At 37.6% G+C, this 25058-nt stretch overlaps 1 protein-coding gene across 1 annotated transcript in view; it reads left to right on the top strand.

Annotated features, from left to right (window-relative positions):
- LOC124161871 (pyruvate dehydrogenase protein X component, mitochondrial-like) overlaps positions 1-25058 on the top strand; it is a 35847-nt gene that overhangs the window by 5890 nt on the left and 4899 nt on the right. The window contains exons 5-8 of the mRNA XM_046538099.1: positions 3052-3215; positions 7412-7588; positions 11078-11262; positions 13154-13254. Of these exons, the coding sequence (XP_046394055.1) occupies positions 3052-3215; positions 7412-7588; positions 11078-11262; positions 13154-13254 (627 nt within the window). The remainder of the gene's footprint in view (positions 1-3051; positions 3216-7411; positions 7589-11077; positions 11263-13153; positions 13255-25058) is intronic.

Genomic DNA, 25058 nt, shown 5'->3' with positions numbered 1-25058 from the left:
ACTTGCAGTTCCTTGGAAAAATCTGGTTATGTAAGAGGAAAGTTAGTTATGATTAAAAAACTATCATTCAACCATTTTACTTTCATATTCGGTAAAACCTCCTTTAGGAGTCCAATAAATTGTACCTACTTTTAGTTAAATTTTTTTTTGAGTGAAAAGTAACCCTAATGACATATACAGTAAAACCTCTCTTAAACGAAACTCAAGGGACCGAAATTTTGCCGTTTCGTTGATCGGGAGTTCGTTCCCCGGAGGTGATGCGCACGTTGCATCATTCTAGGGGCTCGGAAATTGAAGCAAGTCTGCATGCGTTATCTTCATTCTCCCTTCGCATACTTCAAAACAGTGCTTATTTCTTCAGCTGCAATGCAAATCGCGGGCAATAGACCACATTTAGGAAGCCTCAGTTCGTATTATTCAATCACTTCGCGTGCTTTTTCATCGGTTTTCAAAAACGTATGCAACGTAGCGGTGAGTGCGAGGCCATCCCTTTTATTCTCAATATTTGAAATAGAGTACATGTATTCGAGAAGTTTACACTGAAAAATTAAGAATTCGATAGATTTGACCATTACTAATATAAAGTTAAAGTAACAGCACCAATTATAGCTTCATCATGAAATTAAGATCGCTCTACCATAACGGCGCGAGTGCGACTTTCGTCGACCCATTAAAGCTCAGTGGGTGGCAGCATTTCTTTATAGTAGTTGAATCCAGAATACTCCATAGCAATATTTGCGGTCGCGGGCTTCGTAAATAATTCATTGTACTAGCATCATTTCCATCGCATTCCGGATAGACAACTGCCGATAAGAAAACATCTTGAAAGGCCCTATGCAGGAGTTCTCGAAGTAAAATACGTCACGATTTTGAAAAATGATTTTTCTAGAAATTATATTCTGCAACCCTCAGTTCGCTGGCTTCGCGGATTACGAAATTTGAGTCTATTCTAGTGAACTCATCAAACGACCCTTCAATATTCATGACTTTTGAGAGACCCTGCCAGGATTCACGGCTTTCGTCATCACTCTCCATCGCGTGGTCGCAGTTGACTGCAAACCTGATTGACAACTCCCGATAAGAAAACAGCTTGGAAGGCCTCATGCAGGAGTTCTTGAAGTAAAATAAGTCACGATAATGATGCTGTTGACTGCAAACCCGGTTTTTGCAAAATAACTAAATATGGTGACAGGTGCGACACGCTTCCAAGCTTTGCGAAGCCCTTGCATTACCTGCAAAATGGTCCTCTTCAATTTCGCCGATCCCTTACATCCATTCGACAAACCAAAAACTCCACTTAAATCCGACGGTAATGCCGCTTTGCCGCAGAAATGACCCCTCGGTCGAGAGGTCGCAACTTAGCTATTGCAGTTGGGGGGAAGAAAATAACACGCACATTTTTTATTGTTAGTCCTATGTTTGGGCCCGTGCAGCGATCGAGGAAGAAATCTACTTTCCCCATGAGTGCATCAACTCCCGCCAGCCACCGCTGAATTAATCCCGCTGTCATTCATGGATTTTGCTGCTACCACAGGGGTGAGGCATCACCATTGGCCCAGTCTAAACATGGCATATTTAGACTGTGTCTTCTTCTTCATGCAACAATTGACGGCCGTCGCAAACCTTTTTCTCAGGAGAAAATCAACACCGCTTCACATCACGTTAGGACATCGCTACAATCGCCGACAGACAGAGACTGACCTTTAGTATAAAGCACTCAATTCAAGTAGCGTCTAGATCAATGGGAAATGTTGGCTTTCGTGTCTTAAGTGCGAATATTTTTTATCCAAGATTGCGGCAAATGCAAAAGTTTCTCCTATTTTTTAGATGATGTTGAAATAAACAATGTGAATGAAACAAGAGTAACTACTGAGTCATATATTAAAGATAATTAAAAGATGCAAATTTTGGCTTTCATCTTCTAGCGCGCACAGTGTATCTTCCGTAATTTAGTTAAATTTTAAAGAAGTTATCCAAGATGGCGGCGAGTGAAAAAAAATGCTTCTCGGAATTTACGCGTTGAAATTCTGTAAAGTATCTTAAACAACTGTCAAAAGAATGCGATCGAAGTACATAGCTCTAGATATCATATCTTTGAGCGTGTAAATATTGGGACATTGAGTTATTTACGAAAGTCAGCATTAACATTTTTCGCAATTCGCCGCGAGCCGCGAGTTGGGGTCGGCGGAAACACACGACGGAAGGTTATGGTTACGGTTAATAATGACGATTCTGATTGGCTTTTTCAGTGGAAGTCTCTGATTTGCCCTCCAACGCTACAAATATTAAATTATTCATATGAAAATAAAAATTTAACCGGAAAAATTGGTTATTGGGAGGTGAATTTCACTCGATCGCGCTGAAATTTCATTTCGTATATCGGGGTTTTTCACTAATGTGTTTACATAGGCAATTGGCCGGACCAATAGCATTTGTTCGTTGAACGGAGTTCTTCGTTTAGCGGGAGTTCGTTAAGGTGAGGTTTTACTGTACATGTACTGATTAGGACCTCTTTAACAGAGGTACCCATGTAGTTGGTGGTACAATTGACTTTCTTCAAAATATTTTGATCACATGTTTTAATAATAATTAATAATAATGCTTTTGATGGTTGTACGCTTTACTTTTTTAGATTGATTACACGTTATCTTTCGCTACCTTTTACTTTTTTTATCGTGTTAAATAATGCTTTTAATGTTTGTACACTTTAATTTTTATATTATCAAATGTTATCTTTCGATACGCTACTTTTTTAACGTGTTAATATAATGCTTATTAATGTTTGTATGCTTCTTATATGTTTGTTATTTTATAACTTTTCATATTGATTACATGCTATCTTTTGCTACCCTTTACTTTATAAATGTGTTAAATTATGCTTATTAATGTTTATATGCTTTTTAAATGTACTTTATGTAACGCTATGTCTACATGCTATTTAATGTAACACTTTTTCTGTACATTGGGTTAATACCCGTAAGAATAAACAATTATTATTATTAATGTTCAGCAACTGTTTGTTTAAGATTATGGTGTAATTTTTCTGGACAGTTCCTCCTCCTGCTGCACCCAAAAAGGCAAAGGCCCCATCGCCTGCTGGACCAAAACCTGCCGTTTCCAAGCCAATCCAAATTGCGGCAGACGGAAGTGAATTTTCCGATCTTCCCCTCAGTGGCATGAGGGTCACGATAGCCAAAAGGCTAACAGAATCTAAGGTATGGTGATCATGTTATTTGAAGTGCCAGGTGTTGGCTTAAAACTCACCAGCATTTCATGGGTGTCAAACATAGAAACATGACTTTCTCCCTTTACTGGATAACATTGTTTTGGGAGATGAGGTTTAGGATTTCATTACCCTGCTGAAATTTTTGTAAGGTTCAATGTGTTCCCTGCAGATCCTAATCTCCCTGCTGTGGTTCAGAGTGCAATAGGGTAGTTTCCTTCATCAAAGAAAACAAAATGCATTGATTGCTATTCGTTACCCACCATTAGGGTTCTCATAATATGTATACAAATTATGTATTTGGTTTTAGAAATCCCAGTTTAGACGAATGGCTATAGTAAATTTTAACCTCATTTGAAAAAGGCCAGATTGGCGCCCATGCGATTCCACTCCACGTGACGTCACAGGGACATAGTTTCTATACGAGTAGATAGAAGTTTTACATGGCCTGAGATTACCAATTCATGCATGAGGCACAGAGCTCAGGGAAACTTGTCTTAATAATCACCCATTAAAATTGCGTAAGTTCAGAAAGTTTCCTTCGTTTGATAGGGTATTAATAATTCTTAATTAAGCCAAGCGCTACCTGCTAGCTGGGTACTTTGCTACCTGCTAGCATACTGCATCGAATCAGCGCTCAATCCTCGCCCCAAGGTCACCTCCCTGGGCGGCAGCAGGAACCAGAAATACGTCACACGGAGTTTTCCCTTAATTCCTACTTAGCCATCGTGTTTTCGCGCGCTTGAAGATTTTCACTTTTCGTTTAATCGCGAAAAATAGATATTGTCATTTAAAAATCTAAAAGCGTGAAATACGTACTCCAGGAGTAATAATCTTTCGATTTAGGCCATGAAAAAATAATAGGAAACCACCCTATTGGACCCACCGGTGGGTCACATGTGGACTTCATTCTGCTCAGTGGTGAGTCATCACTTGGTTCATCTTCTAGATTCTGCCCAGAGGTGGCAGCGCTCATGTCAGACTCCCAATGATGGGAGCGGGTGGAGGGGAAGTTAGGGAACCCAGGGCCGATCATTTGCAACAGGAGAGTGCAATATGTGTAGGCCCTGTATGTGAGGCCCTTACTGCATAGTGCCTCAGCACGTACTGTGGGTTCTAGGTAGTAGGCACTCTCTATCAATCTCATTTCTGATAAATCTGTTGCTTCCTGGGCATCAGATTGAGGCCAGGGACAGAGAGAGCCACATGGCACGCACTGATTACACCCATGTCTCGTATAGCGCAATTTCGATTAGCGCAATTTCGATATAGCGCAAATTCGTTCCTCGGGGAAACATTGCAACGCAGTGTAGCCTAATCAAAAATCTTAAACGCTCTCGTGATAAAACGTGAACTTGCGCTAAGTACACACGAAATTTCTATCATTTTACGCATATTAATATTATTGCTTGCCTCAACTCTTCTTTTTTGTTTATATATTAATCGAAATCCATTGCTGTGCAATGACCAAAAGTATTACTCGTCATTGGGTCCAGATAGCCGGCCTACCGATGTAATTTATCTCGTCTCCTTAACAGAATGATAATAAATAATTTAGATCGTTAATTAAGCGTGGGGCTAGTGGAAATGATTTTTTTTCAGCAATACGGTTTGAGACGTATTTTTGCCGTCATAGGTTATCGGGCGATTGACTTCCAGGTAGAGAGTCTACGCTAAAGCCTTCAAGGTCATCGGTATTCACGGGGGAGAAATGAAGCGGTGGCCGAGTGGCGCATGAATAGCATCAACACATAGAAGGGTCCGCTATAGAGTCTCAAACACAATGGCTTCGTTCCCTCCCCGCAGTCGTAGGCCTTCTGCGTCTCAGGAATACAGTTCAGCAGTAGAAGGTGATATAGATAGAGCCATGCAGAGTAAACACCAAGAGAATATGCCAAAAAATAGGAATGCGTGTAGAAAAATCAAGAATTTATCAAGAAAAACTATAAACCTAGAAGAGGAATTGAAAGAGGTCAATTGCTTTGAAAATGGAGAGCGTCAAAGCGATATTGCGCGGAAGTTTAAACGCACGATGCCTTATTCTGAATAAAGACGAAGTTAAAACATCAGTGACCTCAGCCGCACCAACTTCAACCAAGCGGTCTACACATACGGAAAGTTCATAGTGAATCAGTACAAAAAGACGAGAGTGGTAATCGCTCCGAGACATTTAGTGAAAGCTCCGATTGGTTCCAGAATTTAAACGGCAAGCAGGTATTTTCAGTGCGGCGATATCAGGTGAATCTGCAAGTGTTGATAGCGCAGTCACCGCAATATTTTCTGATGAACTCCAAGCTGTGATTGAAAGTGGCTCCTTTCCCCCTCAACCAGTTTTTAGTGTTGACGAGACGATATTGTTTTGGAAAAGAATGCAATCTCGTTCATTCATTTTCAGGGAAGGAAAACCTGGGTCAGGTTTCAAGGCATTTAAAGACTGTTTCACGTAGCTGCTATAATGACTCGGAGGACTTCAAATTAAAATGATTTATCATTCATTAACTCCGCTAGCTATGAAATGGCATTCAAAGTAGCATTTTCATGTCATTTCGATGAGCGACAAAAGGGCCTGGGTGACACAATAGTTGTTTTTAGACAAGTTTGAAAAATCGTCAACTGCCGATCAACGCATTACGATCCCCTGAGATAGCAGATGTTAGCCTACCCGCACGACAGGAGGGAATTTCAAAAGCACGTAAGAATTTTTTTTAACGTGAATAAAAGTCTTTGAATGCGTGCATACTATCTTTAAAGATGTTTTAAACTATAAAAATTTATATAAATAATGTTTTCTAAGGCTTTTTATGGGAATATGGATGTTTTAGAGGAAATTCAATACCCAAGACCTATGCTACCAGGAACGCATCCCTATCTTCCCAATGTTAAAACGCTCTCGTATAACGCAAATTCGTATAGCGCAAAGACCCCAAGGAACGCATCCCTTGCGCTATACGAGACATGGGTGTACTCACTCACTCCAATGGCTATTTATACCCCAATTGATATTTTGCCTTGCCAACTCTCTGCCTCCAGCTCTTTCTCACTTCTGCTTCCGCCTCGCTGACTCCCATTCTCCCCGTATCAATGCACACCTCATCCTTCCATCTTTTTCTCGGTCTTCCTGGAGGTCGTCTTCCATCAGGGTTTTCTGCCCAGACTTGTTTTAATAGGGCCTCTTGCTCTCTTTGGACTATGTGCCCTGCCCATTGCAATCTGCGGCTCTTAGCCTCAGCTACTACGTCTGGTGAATTGAAAAGGTCCCTGATTTCCCTGTTGTGTTTTATTCTCCAGGTTCCATTCTCTCTTGTTGGTCCAAAAACTTTCCTTAACACTTTATTTTCAAAGACAATTAACTTCTTTTCCTTTCTTTTGTCGATAACCCATTAATTCAGCTCCATATAGAAGGATAGGTGTTACTATTGTCTTATACATTTTAAGTTTGGTTCTGATGGAAAATTTTTTTGATGTTAGCAGTTTGATCAGGGCATGCATACTTCTATTGGCTGAATTTATTGTTTTGTATCTCACATGATTCTCTATTGTTTGAGCTGATTATGGCACCGATTAGGTGACTCCAATTTTGTTTGGGCAATCCTCTGATTTCTGCTTAATCCTGTGGCCTTGGAATTGGCTTATTTTTCTTTTGCTGCAATTACTGTTGAGATTGATGGATATTGGGTGTCTGTTGTCTCTTCGTTGAGACCCATCCCCCTATTGTAATATCATATAAGGGCCTCTTTTGGCATAAATCCATGACTTATATTGGCTTGTCTGTTACCATGTCTTCCAGGGGGTGCCTGAAGTTATCTTGTTTACCTTATTGCACATTTGGAAATCAGTTATGTGATGTGGAAGTAATTTGTTTCAGAGCAAGGCTTTCCCTGCCTTGCCTTCCCTCTTCATCCTCTCCTTTCTGGTGATAGCCCTTTGTATTAGGGGGAAGCAGCATTTGCTCCAGTCAACTGTCACTGCCCTTTAAATTTAATGCTGCCATTTATTTTCCTACTTCAGTTTTTAGATACGGAATGATAGGTGAATGATTTTTGTTAAATTTCTGCTATTTTTTTAATACATTGCGGAAGCCTTTCACCTAAGTCATGTAGAATTTCTGTTTCCTTCAATGAATTGGAATCATATGTCCATGAAAATTGTTCTAAGTTAGTAAATTTTTATATCTTCAATTTATTACAGACCACAATTCCCCACTCATATGGAACTGTGGAATGTGAAATTGATAAAGCGTTGGCCCTAAGGAAGAAGCTCAAGTCAGAAGACATTGCCGTGTCATTGAATGACTTTGTCATCAGGTCTGTGGCTGTTGCTCTTCAGCAGTGTCCTGCAGTCAACTCATTATGGGATGGACAAAAGGTAAATGGTGGTATGGTCATGCAGTGGAAAAACTCCTTCAACACGTAACAAACTTTTTAACCCTTTTGTGCCGATTGCCGCACATATGTGGCATCAAATTTTCAACACAAACAAACAAAAGCTGCTCATATGCGTCTTGGGGTGGAGGAAAGTAACCACTGCGGACACAGTAGACCCAGCTACGTGGTCGCCCCTCAAAACCCAAGCTAGTGCGAGCCCAGGCTCTTTGCTGATCGCTCAGATAGACACTTTCCTAATCCATTCACATGGTCAACTACTGCTATTTGCTGTGTTTTTCCAGAAAACATATTTGTTGCTTATCTTAAATCTAAAGTTAGAAATGAACTATTCTTTTTTCGCTCATCACATGGAAATTTCAAATGAAGTTCTGGCATTAATATCAACAGAGTTCAGGTTCGAAGATTTTCGTGGCGTTGATTAGATGATCTCTGCATTCTATTCGGGTTTTCACCACGTCCGTTGTGTTTTGGCAACAACAGTTTTTTCTTCGACCTGAAGACGCTGACTGCAATGTCAGCAAAACCGTTGTCGCCAAAACACAACGGACGCGGTGAAAACCCGAATAGAATGCAGAGATCATCAACCGAGTTCAGTTCAGTTCTAAATCAGTCAAAGTGGAATATAGTAAATCGTTAGAAATTTGTATAAAATTTCTTCACGCTCAGAAAAACAGAGGGAATTCATTTTATATATTAAAAAATTGATGTGAACAACAAATCTTTGTTTATATAAAACACGGCTATTTCGTTCAGTTGACTGAGGACTGTGAAGGAATCTCTCAATCCTTCTAGAGTCTTAGACGGTGGCTGAGGACATTGGCACCGTGCTGAGTTGGGTCCCACCCTTTGAACGGGTGCAAACCTATGCCCTCCATCAATGCAAGAGAGCTTCGCACAGGGAAGTGCAAAAACTTTTCAAGGGACTCGTAATGTGGAAGAAATTCCCTCCATGAGTCTCCGGTACAAAAGGGTTAAATGGCCTCTTTACTCATAATGATTTTCATGAAATGGTGACACATTTGTTCCCATTCATTGCAGTTTTTGAGAAGGAAGTCCTAACCTCTTCAGAGATAGTAGTCTCTGGTAGTGAAATAATTACAGCCAAATCCTCCCCAGGGAAAAACCTCCCCTAGTGAACCCAGAAAAATACAACAATTCATGTAATGAAGTTTGCATGTGGGCTCCAGTAATGCAAATGATCTCCCTTTAGCAAAATTTTTTCTGCATAGAAATTGTCTGTGTTTACATTGCAATTTCACTTCCTAATTCTACTCTATCCCATTTTTTGTGATCCCCTCCTGGAAGCAATTGTACCAATTATGCGTGAGCGCCAATAAAATTATATTAGACTTCAGAGGTATGTCAATGGTAAAAGTGGTCAGGAAACCATACTTCCACACTTCTAATTTGGCTTTGCCTTAAATTGTGCAGCTTATCGGATGCAAGAGTGCCAGTGTGACCGACGATGTCTTTTTATTCACCATCTTTCAAGCCTATCATGAACATCAAATCTAGCAGAGGTCTGTGTGTTATCAGGCATTGTTATTTGTTCTTTATCATGCTAAAGTCTTAAAGTAGGGACTGAGGGCACATAATCTGAATGGTATCTCACTCGATAGCAAGGGGCCGCCATCTCCTTGCAACAATTTTTATCACATATTTTTTATTCACAGCTTATTTCATGGAATTGCTCCATATGAATTCGTGTTTAGCAATAGGAACTTTTTTAGCATAACTTTTATTTTTATGGATGACCTCAGGCTTTACTTTGTGATAACTTTCAACTATGGAAAATAAAAATGTTGCACTTCAAAAGTTTCCCTTTGTATGTGTGTTATATACCTGGAGATGTAACTAATGTATATTTCAGCAAACAAGTCAACTTATTAACCCTGAGAAATCTCAAAAGTCTGCCTTACACTGCATACTTTTCTGGTCTCATTGTACTGGTTTATATCTTTTTTGCTTTTCTAACTTGTGGTAAGGGAGCTAAATTGAAATTAAATTGAAACTGGGAAAAAATATTGGTATTGAAGACAACAAAATATATTGCTGTAACAAAGCTGCAACACCTGGTCCCTGCATGGGGAGTTAACGATACTGACCACTACACCATCACTCCCACATGGTTTAAGGGACGTTATTTTGGTAAAATGTATGGCATGTTAAAAGTACCACAAGAAAAATAATTAATTACAGCCATACTATGGCCCATTCAATGAAACTACTACCAATTCCAAGAAGCGTTCGGCATTCAGAATACAATAAAAAATATGGCATTGAACAAGGTGTAGCAAGCTAGTATGTGGTGTTCTTTTATTAGTTATGAAAAAATTTGAATGACTGAGTCACAATCTCTATTGTCTCTCACTTTCATAATTAATAAAGGTTTTCTGAAGAAGACTAATGGAAATGCCCTTTTAAGCGCTTTAATTTGCTATATTTTGGCATTACATGATATGTACATATTTTTAAGCCCTACAGTACAGGTTGACCTTATCTTTCATCACATTAACACTTCTTAGGATCTTATAACAATTGTCTTGGTCAGTGCCCAATATGTACATTGCGGATGGATAACAAAATAATAGCAATAAGTTGTTGAAGAAAGAAAAGGTTGTTTGTATGGAATTGCCTACCTCCTATTAAAAAGTGTACTGCTATAGCCTAAATGACTCAATACTTTAAATGGAATTTGTTGAAAACTGATTGGTAGAGATTTTATATTCTCTGGAATGGGATGACAATGGAAAATAGTCTTTTCCATTTTGTTAACACATGCTCTAATTCAGAGGCAACTCTTATTTTGTGAGGGAAATAAGGGATGAAGGGAAGTTTGCATCATTTTGGAGGGTGAATTGGAAATCATGGTATTAGTAGAGTTAATTCAGGCTTAATCTGTTTGAGTTCTTACACATTCTAAATTTAAAGTTACTTGCAATATTCCACAAACATTATTCATATGACTGGTTTCAACAAATTTCTTGTGAATTTAAGCGTCTATGGGAGATTAATTGCAAGTCTTAATGTATGCCATGGTGTAAAGCTCATACTGTCATTTGTCTGCTTTTCCAGTAGGTTAACAATAAGCTGTGTGTCCAACCCATTCTGAGTGGCTATGACTTGGATGGTGGTTAGTTTTGTATTTAAATTTCTTTAATGAAAGGCTATTTGTAATAGAAATTCTACACTGTCACTTTAATTTGTTTGAATCAACTCAAAGATTTTATTGAAAGGAAGGATAGTAGTGCTAGTAAGGAATCCAAATAGTTGCATATGGTTCTGATATTTTCACAGAAAGGCTTTAATTCTTTTGACCAATGATATTATTGTTGATTGCTGAGCAAATGTTATCCACTTATACTTTTTACCATCATTATTCGGTAAATTTTCTTAAAATCCCCTCAATTTAATTGAAAAATTATTGATTCTTTTATGAAATAAAAATTTATCAATTTCTAATTATCAGGCTGTGGTGGCCCCAGACGTGGACATATGTGTTGCTGTGGCTACAGACGCTGGCCTAATAACCCCAATTGTGAAAGGTGCTGCTGATCTGGGGTTAGAAGAAATATCCAAGACTGTTAAAGAGCTTGCGGAAAGGGCTCGTCTCGGAAAACTCAAACTCCATGAATTCCAGGGAGGGAGTTTTACGTGAGTCGTCAAAACATGCATGAAGTTATTTCATTAGTTTGAAAATTTTGTCACAAATCCTTTTTTTGTCATCATCTCAAAGTTAGATTATCTTGTGTGTATTAAGAAGAACAATATCCTACAATGAATTTTTATTACTGTGCATATATGACCGAGAAGTGTAAACATTACATTTGTAACTTGACATGACATGTTCCAGTTATGCATGTATATTTTATGGTTAGTTATTTTGCGTACTTGTTGATACATATGTTTAAGTTATAGGAGGGATGGTAATTTGATTTGATTTATTTCTTTTACCTGGCCCAGATGAGGCAGAAATTATAAAATCATCTTAATATTATACAGCTGGTATTAGTGTTAGCAGGCAGACCTCTCATGCTCAACGTAGACTATTTTCATTAGATTGATGTGCCCTGTAACATGGGTTCATTAATATGGAATTATGGTCGAATGTTGAGAATGAGTGGAGGTGATTGTTGAAGTAGAGGGTTGCATAGTCCATTACTAAAAACTACATTTACCAAATACAGCACACTCCCGATTATCTGGGCTAATGATGGGTAGAGGTGGCACGAGTAATTGGAAAACACCAATAATCCAAACTTTCACTTCAATTAAAAAAGAGTGACGTATGGGTGTATGCTGCATGTCGTAGTATGTATAGTAGGCATACACTGGTATGTCACTCTTTTTTAATCACCATGAGCCGCAAAAGCTTCCATCAAGAAATTTCACTTTAATTTCCTATAATATTTATAACTTTTGTAAATCAAACAACGTGTTATTATTTACACACATTACCTATTATTTTAGATTACTTTCTGGACGCATTGGGAGCTTTCTTTTCCCGAATGGGATTTGTTTTAGCGGCGGTAACGTGATTATATTCTTATACGTGTTTTGCTGCTGCTCCATGGAAGACCTGATTTCCGAAATCCATGTATCCGTGGCTGCGAGGTCGAAGAGAAAAAATGGTTTGCTCGAATTCTTCAAAACCACTGCGAGATGTCGGAAACTACACGTTCAGGCACCATGTTGCATAGTAGTGTCTTGTAGCAGTTGCCCAGGATGCAACTGCTCCGGGGTACGGATCCATGATTACTGAGCGAGATCGCGCACCGCACTACTTAGAAAACAAACTATGAGCTCCCATGAAGGCAACTGGTACGCAATCGTGCCATTGCGCAGCAGTGGTTATAGGAAACGAAGGCTTGTGGCAAACCCTCTACGCAGGCGAGTGTCTGACTATGACTCAAGCTGTCTCTGCTCCCACTTCTACTATTCCCTTCTTCTCCAGTTTCACCTTGAGTAAACACGATGTAAATTTGCTGGAGTGCGAATAAAATCTCCGATTCCCTCGGACTGTAATCGACAGCATGCGAGGCCATGGCAATAATTGTGCATTTGTGATCTGAAACACACATTTAAAGATCGCAGGTAACCTTTTTCTTAATTTAATTTAATTGGTTAACCTTTGAAGAATCTTTGAAAATTGATGAGTTATTTCCTGCTGCCCATCTTCTTCTGAAATTCTGGAGCAGACGTTCAAGCAAGCTTTGAATAATTAATTCCTTGTCAGCAAGTAAATGAAATAATTCCATTCTATGAAGGGAATATGTAATAAGCGTGGTGTATCCTTGCATTAAAATGCAATTATGTATTGGTGCTTTTGAGTCCGATTTTATTTTTTGTTAAGATTGCGGAAAACAGTCGAAGTGTGAACTTGTGCATGGATAATCTGCAAAATGGATAAACCACAGCCGGATAATCAGGAGTGTGCTGTGTCTGTAATAGTTGTGATAATCCCCATCCATGGTTGAGGAAGGTATGCTATTGTATTGTTGTTATTATAGGATGGTGATTTATTAAAAATCCTCTGCTTTTTCAGGATTTCCAACTTGGGAATGTTTGGAATAAGAGAATTTAGTGCAATCATCAACCCTCCTCAGTGTGCCATTCTTGCAGTTGGGTCAGGACAGCTTTCAGTGGGTAAGAGATGCCTAACCATTAAGTTACAGGAAAACCCAAGGATTGAAAAATATATGACTTGGGAAATGTAGTAGGAAGTTGAATGCCCAGAACAAACTCCTTGTTGTATTTCTATTACTTTTACATATTAATTACTTTACTTAGAACTTAAAAATTACACTAGAAGATAGGTAATCTGAAATTTTAAACTACATAGCTATCCATTAGCCAATAGATTTCTATTATTTTTCACACTGATTTTTTATAATACTCTAGCAATATGACAGCCATTTCTACTGTTGAAAATCCACCTTATCATAAAATTCGACTTTCCTGGTTATTAGAATTTTTTCTTTCTTAAAGCAAGTTCGGGCGGTCAATATTTTACACTTTCCTTATGTTGAAATTATATTATTTCACATCAAAATAATATAAGCTACTTAGTAAAATTTTATCATTTGTCAAGAAATTTCAAATATAAGCATTCATGAACCCTTATATTATTGTATAACTTATCAAATTATTTGTTCCCTCTAAACCATCTTTATTTGTTTAATACTCCATATTAATGTCTCAGAAAATCATTCATGAATAGTGTTTCCATGTTGTGATCTTTCGCTGGTATCCTGAGTTATTTGCAGCCAAAAATTGATGGCTTTAATCGTTTTGCAGATGAGTGAATGAAGTCAATCACTTTTATCAACCCACTTCTCCACCACTCCTCTCTTCATTGCATTGGCCCCATGTCGTTAGTTGTAGCATTCATTCTAGTGAGTGATTCCATTCTCAAGGAGCAGTCTTCCGTGAATGCACTGGAATACTTGTGACTTCATCAATTCACGAAAAAATGGATGTCCTATTTCGTGTTTTTCTTAATTTACAAGTTAGGAGAGTCCATTATGGTAACAGATTGAATGAATGGTCGGGATTGGTTCTTAACCCCACAAGCGCGGCGGGAATTTAATTAAATCCCATCCTAGTGGCCAGATGACATTTAAATGACTTCGCCTTTTTGGCATGGTATCTTTCAATAATTTATAACTTTCAGTATTGTTGAAAATTGGTGTAAACTTGCATAATATGATGCGCTACTATTTGTAATTTTTCAAGTGATTTGAATAAATATTTATTAATTTAAGGATCTCGTTCTATGAAGTAATGAATAAATTTTCAGTTTTCAAAGATTTATATTTTGTTTCGAATAAGCTGCAAAATCTCTAATATTCCATGCATTTTTTATACAATTACATTGATTGTTTGAGGTGTAACTTTGTGAAAGCGATTCATTATTAAAATTAAAAAGAACTTTGTGCTTTCACATGCGAAAGCACAAAGTTCTTCTTTTTAATTTTTAAATACAATTACATGATGTATTTTAGTGATTTGGGGTTGAAAATTTCATAACCAATTGGATACTTACGATAGGATTACCCTTTTCGCCTGCTTGAAAATTCATCACTTTGCCCATTTCTCTGACTTTGTACTATTATTACTGAATCATTTTATATAGATACTCAGGTGCTAATGTTTCAAATGTCAATATGTAAATATTCAAATGACTTTACCTTAGCTTTTTGCGGTATGATTTGAAGAAATCCAAGCATAAGCCCTCTGCACATTTTTCGCACCAGTACACGCTGTCTCTTCATTTCCCGTACGAGGCACAAACTGCAAACCTCCCTTGAGGCTTTGATTTTTTTCCCAGCTGTAGGAATGTCTTTTGGAAATGTATTTCTGTGAGTCTTGGTACTAAATTGTCTAAGGAGTGACGGCCATGTCCAAACAGTCCGTATGGAGTTTGACATTTCAAAAATATTGCCTCGACTAATTGCACTCAAAATGATAAGATAGTCAATTTTTTATACATTTTTTCCTGTGGGCAACATATGAATTTAGGACTGCAGCATTCAATTCTCTCCTAAATAACTTCATACACCACTTTTTATGTCTTTTTCCTTCCATTAGGTACAAATGCAATAATAGTTCCTTGAAATTCACCCCACCAATGAAATTATTATAACCTAACACACAAACAGACTTCTGAGTCTCTTTTTTGCCTTTGAATACTACTTCCATTTCGTAGAATCCCCAATTATAAATAAAAATAACCACACACAGGAAGAACACCCATTGAGAATTTCAATGCACTGCCTGAAAGAAGCGTGTGGTTTCAAAGCTTCATCAAGAGGTGAAAAATATCTCGAAGGAGTCCTGGTATATGCTGACTGTTTAGAAAGAATCTTATCTTCGTTGACAGTTGAAGGAAGGCGTTGATTTTTTTAGACCAAATTCGTCAACTTGCTGGTTTAAAACGGAATTTCATCAAAACATTTAAAAAAACCTGAAGGCATAAAGTCGCTATGAATATTTTATTGGAAAGAAAAAACATTTCTTGATATTTTATTTTTGCACTGACGAATTATGAATTACTCAGGCCATCTGCACCTAAGTTAATACAGCCTATCATGGAAATTAGTGGTGAGACAAAGCTATAGAAAATGTATTTTCACAGGCAGTAAATTTTATATTGGAGTACATAGGAAGACTGATCCAGAAGGCTAAGGCACTCACATAATTTTCAAAGATCAAAAGTAAAAGGAATATGTATTATATTAACACATTGCGGACCGGGTATTTAATTCCAATCTCATCGGGTAGGACCGGGCATTTAACCCGGCAGTGGTCGCGTGGGGTGTCCTAGACACCCCAGCCTTATATAAGCGCTATTTTTTCTTGCATTTGTGACTGCAATGACCTGTAACCTCCTCTAGCTGATTTTTTAAGCTTTCTGAGGATACGTGTAAAAGATTATTATAAAATCAATGTAAGTTTTTAAGAAAAATTACTTTTGTCAAAGCTCTGCAGAGTGGGGTGCGCCAGACACCCCACGCGACCGTTCTCGTTACGGTTTGCCGCCTAGTATTTAAAGTCGCCTTGAATATTTATCATCCATTTTCATCGCATTTGATAGCTACTTTTCTGAAACTGGCCCTGAAAGTTGTCTTTTTACGTTTACATCAATAAATATTTATTTATTGGTATATTTTTTGCCTAAATTTATGTAAACAAATAGAAAGTTAGTAATTTCTTATAATGTTACAGTGATTTTTCTCGAAGTGAGCCACGAAAAATCGATCATGTAGTACGTACAGCACGTTAATTCAGTACACTATGGATTCCTGCAGTCTTTCTAAAAAAAGGAAAAAGCTAATATACTTTGACTTTTGATTGAAAATTTGGATGAGGAATTATTTGTTTCTGACGTCAACTTTTGTAGAAAATGCGATTTTTTAGAAGTGATTTTTTGAAGACTTCGTTCAATAACGATAGGGCAGTAGTTATTCAAAAAAATCATTACATATTTACATGTTTCTGTGAATTTATCATTGAAGGTTGGCCTTGTAATACTTACATTCATCGTTTTCAATTCATACTAGATGTCAGCTACCTCTAGAGTAAAAGAAAGAGTCTTTGTCTTTTGAATGAATCTATGAGGGAAGAAGATTGATTCTGATGAAAAAGAAGATGGGTGTCATGTAGCTGCACATGATACTTACACTGAACAACAGTGCAGAGATGATGAACTTTTGTAAAAGGGAAGGGAGCTTATGTACGTTGGGACGTATGGAGTTGCAACATGTAATACGCAGGGATCAAGACCAAACATAAGAACATAAAATTGTAGCAGTGTTACTGAGAAGCAAAAATAAATTCAAATTAAATTATTTATTATCATATAATTATTATAATTATATACTATTAGCAAAATAAATTCAAATTCAAAACACGAATGGTTTGTTTTCGTATAATGTTCATTGAAAAAATGGTAGAGAAAATTGTAAATTGCACTAATATTCAGGTAGAAAAAGTCACTGAAAATTATTCTCGTAAGAGAGATAGTGAAACAGACAGGAAAGACTTAGTGTTCCTGAATAGAATTTTACTTTTAGCCAGGGCAAATAAAACTGAGTAACAGAATTTTTTATTGTTTTGGAACCAAAATGGATTAGGAGTGGAAATATGTTATTCCCCCATGAGCCATAACATATTTCTCTTTTCCCCTTTATCTTTTCGTTTCGATAACGTGACTGCTAGAGTAGAGAAAATGAAAAGTGGAAAATTAGCACAAAGTAGAGATGTATTTGAGATGTTTGCTCGCAGTACACGGCAACATTATAGAATTGGGCCATGAGAAAAAGCTGATGAGCAAGTGATTCCTTTTCAAATAAGATGTTCATATGGGCAATATTTACCTTCGAACCCCGCAAAATATAGCATCAAAATTTTTGCATCGGCAAATTCGATTGTATTTGAAGATGTACCTACTCAGGGTGGCAACCAGAGGGTCCATTTTTTGTAGATAACAGTCCAAAAGAGGAGTTAAAGCAAATTTTTTCTTTTGTAAACAGAAACGGAAGGAACGTAATTTGAACAACTGGTTCAATAATATTCCGCAAGCAGATGAAATTCTAAGCAATAATTTGACGGTTGCGGGAACAGTGCGCGAAAAATAAAAGAGATTTATCACTGAAAGTCGTATAAGTAAAAGAAAGAAGAAAATAGCAGCTTATTTTGGGTTAGGAAGAAAAAATCTCTAGTTTCCTGCGTTGTAAAATGGTCAAAGAATGTAATTCTTTCGCCAACAATTCATACAGCTATTTCTGTCAATGAATCCAAGACGAACAGATAATAAAAGAAAACCGGAAATATTGACCTTTTCTAACTGCACTGAAGGAGGTCTAGCCACATTAGACAAAATAGGCAGCACCTATCATACAAACAGAAACATCAGGAGATGGTCCATGGACATTTTCTTTCATTTGACAAACACTGCTGACATCAGTGCGTTTGTTATACCTCGGTATTCCAATTCACAATCAAAATTGCAAAGTTTTCTTCGTGAGATAACTCGATCGTTAACTTTTCCATACAGTATAGATCCATATTGAACACGATCTCTAGAGACTTTAAAAATAGAGGAATATGCGTAAAATGAGCCGGAGAAAAGGATGAGGAGAAAACAAGAAAAAAAATTTGGAAGATGTGTTTTTTTCCAACAGATATAAAAACAAAAATATACTGTGAATTGTGTTAGAAACTAATGCGTGGTACACATTTGCTGAAAATTTTGAGAAGTGATTAGAAGTAAGTACCTAAATAGTTTACATGATTTACTTTCTACATTCTTTAGATTCAATAAAACTTTTCAATAGCGCGAAATTGAACTTCTGTTGAGGACTACATATTTCTTAGTTTACCTTTCCAATGCTGTATATAATTTGTAACAGGATTATTTCAATAGTTATAAGTGACCGTAATATCATCGTAAATTTTTCCTCAAGAATACATTCTGGGAAATCGATTCAATATCGATAAGTAAATTATTTTAGTACATTTATTAGTATTTACGTAAGGCAAATAGAGGTCGACGGTGAAAATATGATGAGATACAGTGATTGTTGTTTATAAAATTGTATCCCATGTATTTATATCTCAACATTTCAATTGTGTTCTTTGGCTGAAACAAAAAAAAAGTTGGCAATTTTTCCGGAGGAACTGGGACTGCCTACTGGAAAATAGGGTATTCAAAAATATTTTCTAAAAAATAATAAAAGTTGAATTTATGGTTTAAAATATGTAGTGCATCCATTCCTAAATAAACAAAGGATACGTCGAGATGTGAAATTTTTAAATAATATATACTATTTGAAAGAAATTGAAGAAAATATTTTGGGGTGTCAGAGACACCCCACGCGACCGTTTATGTTTGGAAAATGGGCGCGACTACTGCCGGGTTAAAGGAGCTTAAACCTAAATGACACTGATACATGAAAACCCTCATAAAATGTTTACTTTTTAACGTACATATTTTTATAAAATTTGAAGCATTTTACTTACCAGAGGTGTTAGTACTTAGTTTTTGTATGGTATTTGGTGAAACATGCTCCTTTATGCAGGGGAACCTTGCAGAATCCACAGATATACCGAGTTTCCTTCCTAAGTTTATTAGCAGAACAAACTCGACGCATCCGCGATGGATATTTCTTCTTCCCATACCCCACTATCTTCTCTAGAGTGTGTTTCATCATTCCCCCTGCTAGCCTTGCCTTGGTTATCCTGCCGAGGCGCTCGCTGAGTCGGCCTTTCTATCCCGCCCTCTGTGTCATCATCGCTGGAAGACGCACTTCCTCCCTCCTCGCATTTAGCCCAGCCCTTGGCTACTTCCAAAACAAATTTTTTGAAGGTCAAACTGTTAGAAGTGTTCAATGTTTTGTATACCACAAAAGAATTAAATAGGGCACAATTGATCAACCACAACACCACTTTTTTTGTCCACTTCATAGTTTTTCTTAGTACTGAAAAGTAAGCCAAGTACATATCAGCTTTATCTACACCTCCCATGTACTTATTGTACTCCAAAATACAAATCGGTTTTTTCTGTATCTGTCCCGTCCATCTGTTTCGCTTTCCTTCGCCCATACTCGAGTTATGGATTGTGGAAATCATCCTCACCTCCCTCTTGTCCTTCCACACAAGCAGCAGAACTTCCCCCAGTCTACAGAATGTGTTGTCACCTTTCTTCATACTTTTTATTTCATGCCTAAATTCAGTGGGAAGCCCCCTGTTGGAACGGATGGTTCCACAAACTCAAGTTTTTTTCGCTAGAAGATTTTCAGCTATTTGTACGCTATTGTAATTATTATCTTGGAACACATGATGGTTTCCTCTAATTTTTTTCCTTCAGCTGTATATATTTCTATGTTGCAAATATAACCACTTTCACTCTCACACACCATTCGCACCAATAATCCGTACTTCACCAATTTCCCTGGATTGTATGTTCTAAATCTCAATCTTCCCCTCCAAGGTATTACTCCTTTGTCTCGGGAGAGATCACGTTTAGGCTTACACACAGTTTTAAATTTTTATAAGAAAGATGATAGTATTGGTCTAATTTTATGTAGCCTATCAGAAGATTCACCCTATCAAACGCTTTTACTGGGTAAAGTTAATGGATATTCTCAAGAGAATAGGTGTAGACTGGAGGGATAGACGACTGATTCGTAATCTGTATATGGCCCAGACTGCGCAAGTGAGGATAGCGGACGGAGAATCTGGGTGGGCAAGCATTGGCCGAGGTGTGAGGCAAGGCTGTCCTCTATCGCCGCTGCTCTTTAACGTGTATGCTGAAGAGATGGTAAGGGAAGCGTGGGATGAGTTAGAAGCTGGGATAAAAGTGGGAGGAATGATGTTCAAATCAGTGAGATTCGCGGATGACCAGGCGTTGATCAGTCAGTCAGCAAGGGGGCTTCAGGCCCTAGTGGATGCGTTGTACGAACGTTGCGAGGAGTTTGGGATGAGGATTAATCACAAGAAAACTAAGGTAATGCGGATTTGTAAAGCATCACGAGCAAGGAATGTGAGACTCAAGATAAAGGTGGGTGGTGAAAAACTTGAGCAGGTTGAGCAATTCAACTATTTAGGCAGTACGTTAGAGGAAAACGGATACAGTAGTAAGGACATCAGGAAGAGAATAGCATTAGCGAAGGAGGCGTTCATGAACAGGAAGGAGCTTCTGAGAGGATCGTTGTGTAAGAGTTTAAAGAAAAGGTCAGTGAAGAGTTTGATTTGGAGTGTAGCTCTCTACGGTGCGGAAACGTGGACACTGAGAAAAGAAGACGAGAGAAGATTGGAGGCATTCAAGATGTGGGTATGGAGAAGAATGGAGAGGGTGAAATGGACGGAGAGGAAAAGGAACGACGAAGTGCTGGATATGGTTGGCGAGGAGAGGCAGCTTTTAGATGAGATACGCAGGAGACAAAGGTTTGGATGGAGTTAGTGCTTAGCGGTGAGGGGATGTTGAAAATGGTGTTAGAGGGTAGAATGTCAGGGAAACGAGGGAGGGGAAGGAAAAGAATAGGATTTTTAGATAGATTGAAAGAGAGTAGGCCTTACAGTGAATTAAAGAAGGCAGTGCTGGAAGGAAAGGGAGGCTCCCAGATCACCTCTTTAGTACTCCATGGAAACCTACCTTAGTCGGTAGAATACTATAATAATAATAATCAGAAGATTCAGAATTTGATTCATTATCACTGAAATGCCAGGAATTTCAAATTTGTTCAAATCTGTTCCTGCTGAGCAAATTACGAAAAATGGGTGTATTGATAAATTCATCAGTGCTCCAATATTCCTTGATTGAATCTTTCCTGACTTTTCTCATCAAAATTATGATTGCTAAAAAAACTTTCATCTCTCCCACCGTTACATTTTTCCACTTCCCAGTTTTCTACAAAGACTTGTATCTGCCTTTGTTCTGCATTCTATACAAGTTGGTCTCATTACACATCGTTTCGAGAAGATCATCCCCAAAAAACATTTTTGCCACTTCTAAAACACATACACAATTATCAGGAGCATTGATGATTCCTGCCCTCACTGAAAATCTTCCAAACTTCTTGGAAGGTCAATTTTATTCCATTTCACCGAGGTGTCTTTCACTAAGCTACCATCGCTATCACTTGCATCCGAGTCACTATCATCAGTGTAAACTAACTGTGCAGCTTTTCTTTTAGGTTGTCTTCCACCAATATCAAAACCAATTTCACTATCTGAGCTCTCACACTCGTCTACACAATCATCTGGCACGTCTGATAATGCATCAACACAAAGTTCTTCATATACAGGCATCCCCCGAGTTACGTATGTCTCGACTTACGTAAATCCGTACTTACGTAAGCGATAACCGTATTTCAAATGATTACGTTAATTTTCGAATGCGAGCGCGAAGAAGTAGATATTCGCTCGTACAACCTATGGTAGAAAAAATATCGAATAGTTATAGAGTTTTTTACGTGCTAAAAATAACAAAGTGACCCATTTTTGTCATTCCTCGAAGGAAATTTCATTAATTTCTGTAGAAAAATCGCTTATAAATCCCAAGTCAGCAATCAACGTGAAAATTTGCAGTTCTAGCGATGGATGTGGTGGCGTATGTGGTTGCGCTCATTTCTTTACGATACAACTTGTTATACAGCAATCTCTGAAGCGCCAACGCAAAGGTTTGACTTGCGTAAATTTCGACTTATGCATAGTCTGCCGGAACGCATCTCTTACGTAACTCGGGGGATGCCTGTATATCCTTCTCCGTCATACCGCAAGCACCACCACTAGTTGACGCCATTACTATAGATAAGGTCTTATTGTTTTTGGAGTAATTTTTCGGTTGACCAGATACGCAGGAATTATTGCTGGAAATTAATGAAATTTATGTAGGCCACGTATGCATGCACTTTCATAGGGTAAACGTACACCAACTTTCATCCAAGGTAATGATTCCTCACTAAACTGCGTGACTTCAGATCTCTAACGAAGAGAGTAAAGAACTCAAGAACGTCCCAAAGGAGACTAATATGCATTCTAAGCAAAGGGAAACATTAGACTAACAAAGATAAGCATTGCGGCCATCTGGCCCTTTTCTATCAAGGACCGAAAGATAGGGTCCCACTGAAATGACCCTCATGGTCCTTGGCCCTCGAGACTCGTTGATGTGTTTATGTTGAGCGCTGGAGATAGGATGTCTTGTGAGAATCCAGACCAAGGCGCGTGTGAAAGACAGCCTAATGCCCCCAGAGGTGAAATATGCATTAATTACTTTGCTTCATACATTATAATGTATGGCGCAAAGTAGTCGATGAGAGAATTACCGACAATAGGTTTTGTTAGAGCCAAATGAAAAGGACCGAAGAAATCCAACCAAAATTATTCCTTGTCATCTAAAATATAATAATTCGTAATTTCAGAACATTGTAGAATTTAGAGAGTTGCTGTTATAGAAAATGAATGTTTAATCAAGTTTTTTTCACAAGTTACGGCTTAGTGACATTTTGTTCCTATACATTAGTAATCTCTAAAAGTGGATTACATTAATCGAAAAAATATTAATAAATTTATAATTAGAATGGTATAAAACTAATCTAAATCAACGAAAGCACATTGTGAAATACACCAGAAGCAAATGCGAACATAAGTAACTAATATTAAAAGAAGCAGAGTAAGTTTTATTATCACATGTGAAAACACGGAAATCTCCGTGGCCGGTCCTCATGCAGCGTTCGGCACGCAAAACACGGAGATCTCCGTGACCGGTCCGCAATGTGTTAACACTATGATATATTCTCCCCTCAGAAAAAAAGTGTGAGATTTTCAGCACAGGGTAATCTTCATGAGGTTGCTTGATACAAGTACTACTGCTAAGGTCTCTTATTACATATATTCATCACATTTAGCCACATAAATCATGATCAAAGGTATGTCGGGATGGATAGTTCATATGCAGATAGAGCACCAATTCTGTTTTAAATGTTACTTGATAAAAAATGGCCGCCGTACATAAATGCATTCTTTGTTTTTCGTGTCATTTGGCATCCTTGAATTTTCAATTGATTTTAACTTAAAAACAAAAATGCTTTGAATTGTAATTTTAAACAATACCTAACTCTAATCAGGAATTCCCAAGTAATACATAGAAAATTGAGGATTATTATATGCTACAGAATACTGCTTGGGGGGAGTGATACTGTGGATTAAATTTAATGCAGTGCCTTTGAGTATAAACGATGTTTCTCGGTATTTTTTAACCAGGGATCAGAAACTATTGATCACCCATGTACTACAGAAGAAAGTACATACTGTGAAAAAGGATGAACTCATGAAGGACATAGGTATATTTGATGTGAAACTCCAGTTTGATTTGCACTTTTTCTTAACTCAGGGTAAGGCTTTAAATCATTTAATTTATTTTCAGCTCTTGTAGAGATATGTCTCTCTTTAGATCCATTCTTAAATATTGTGGTGTCTGGTCACCATATTACAGAGTCGGCGGAGATGAGATTTAAAGGGTACATAAAAAATTTGTTACAGGTTTGGACCTCAAAATATGAATAATGATAGTATCCTCTCTGTATTGAACTTAGAAACTCTTCACTTATGTAGAAAGAATCTTGATATTTTATTTTTGCGCTGACTAATTATGAATTGCTCAGGCTATCGTCCCATCGCCATGTTGGCTGAGCGTGACGTCAGAGTCCAGTAAACAATACATTTACGTGGTACCAGTAGACTTTTTGACCCAGTTTTAGAAAAATCTATGTATCTTTCAGTACTTTTTTCTCACTACAATTTATTTTTTCATATCAAAACATGTTCATATATCATTAGTAAAATTAAAAATTTAAACTGAATAATTGACAGGTTTGAAGAATGTATGCATACTGGAAGATGCAGCAAAGTATTAACAAAAAGTGCTTATTACTTTTTCACCCTCCTCATCAACGGTGATTTGCATTGTATAAGATTATTGTTCTCACTTCACGTTCTGGTGTCACATTAGCCCCAACAAGGCAAAGGCCCAAATATATAATTTTCACTTGAACCTATCCAACTGCTGAATCAACGTATGCCTCTCTTCCACTCCTTAGGAATGCTAAGCAAATCGGCGTCAAGTATATTCCGTTTTATTTCTTCAATTGCTAACTTCACATATTCTAATGTTGCACACAGTACACATTAAAAGCAATTAGTAAATGACAGTAGTTAAATGAAATACAAAACGAGCTCTAGATTACTATCGAATGAGATATGTAGTAAATTTAATTTATCTTACGTTTCAATTTCCTGGCTTCTCAACTCCACGAAATCTTCATTGCCAGAGAAGAAATAAGCGACCATGAACTAATCTACCTTCAAAATGTTCCTAGAATGCACCTTAATGAAGTCGGAGTCAGCCATCGTGCAATACGTGCATCGCTAAGTCTTTAAAACCATTC

This window comes from Ischnura elegans, chromosome 7 (genome assembly GCF_921293095.1).
Source record: "Ischnura elegans chromosome 7, ioIscEleg1.1, whole genome shotgun sequence".
NCBI lineage: Eukaryota > Metazoa > Arthropoda > Insecta > Odonata > Coenagrionidae > Ischnura > Ischnura elegans.
The sequence above is the reverse complement of the archived record's forward strand: the minus strand, read 5'-3'. Positions and strand labels throughout refer to the sequence as shown.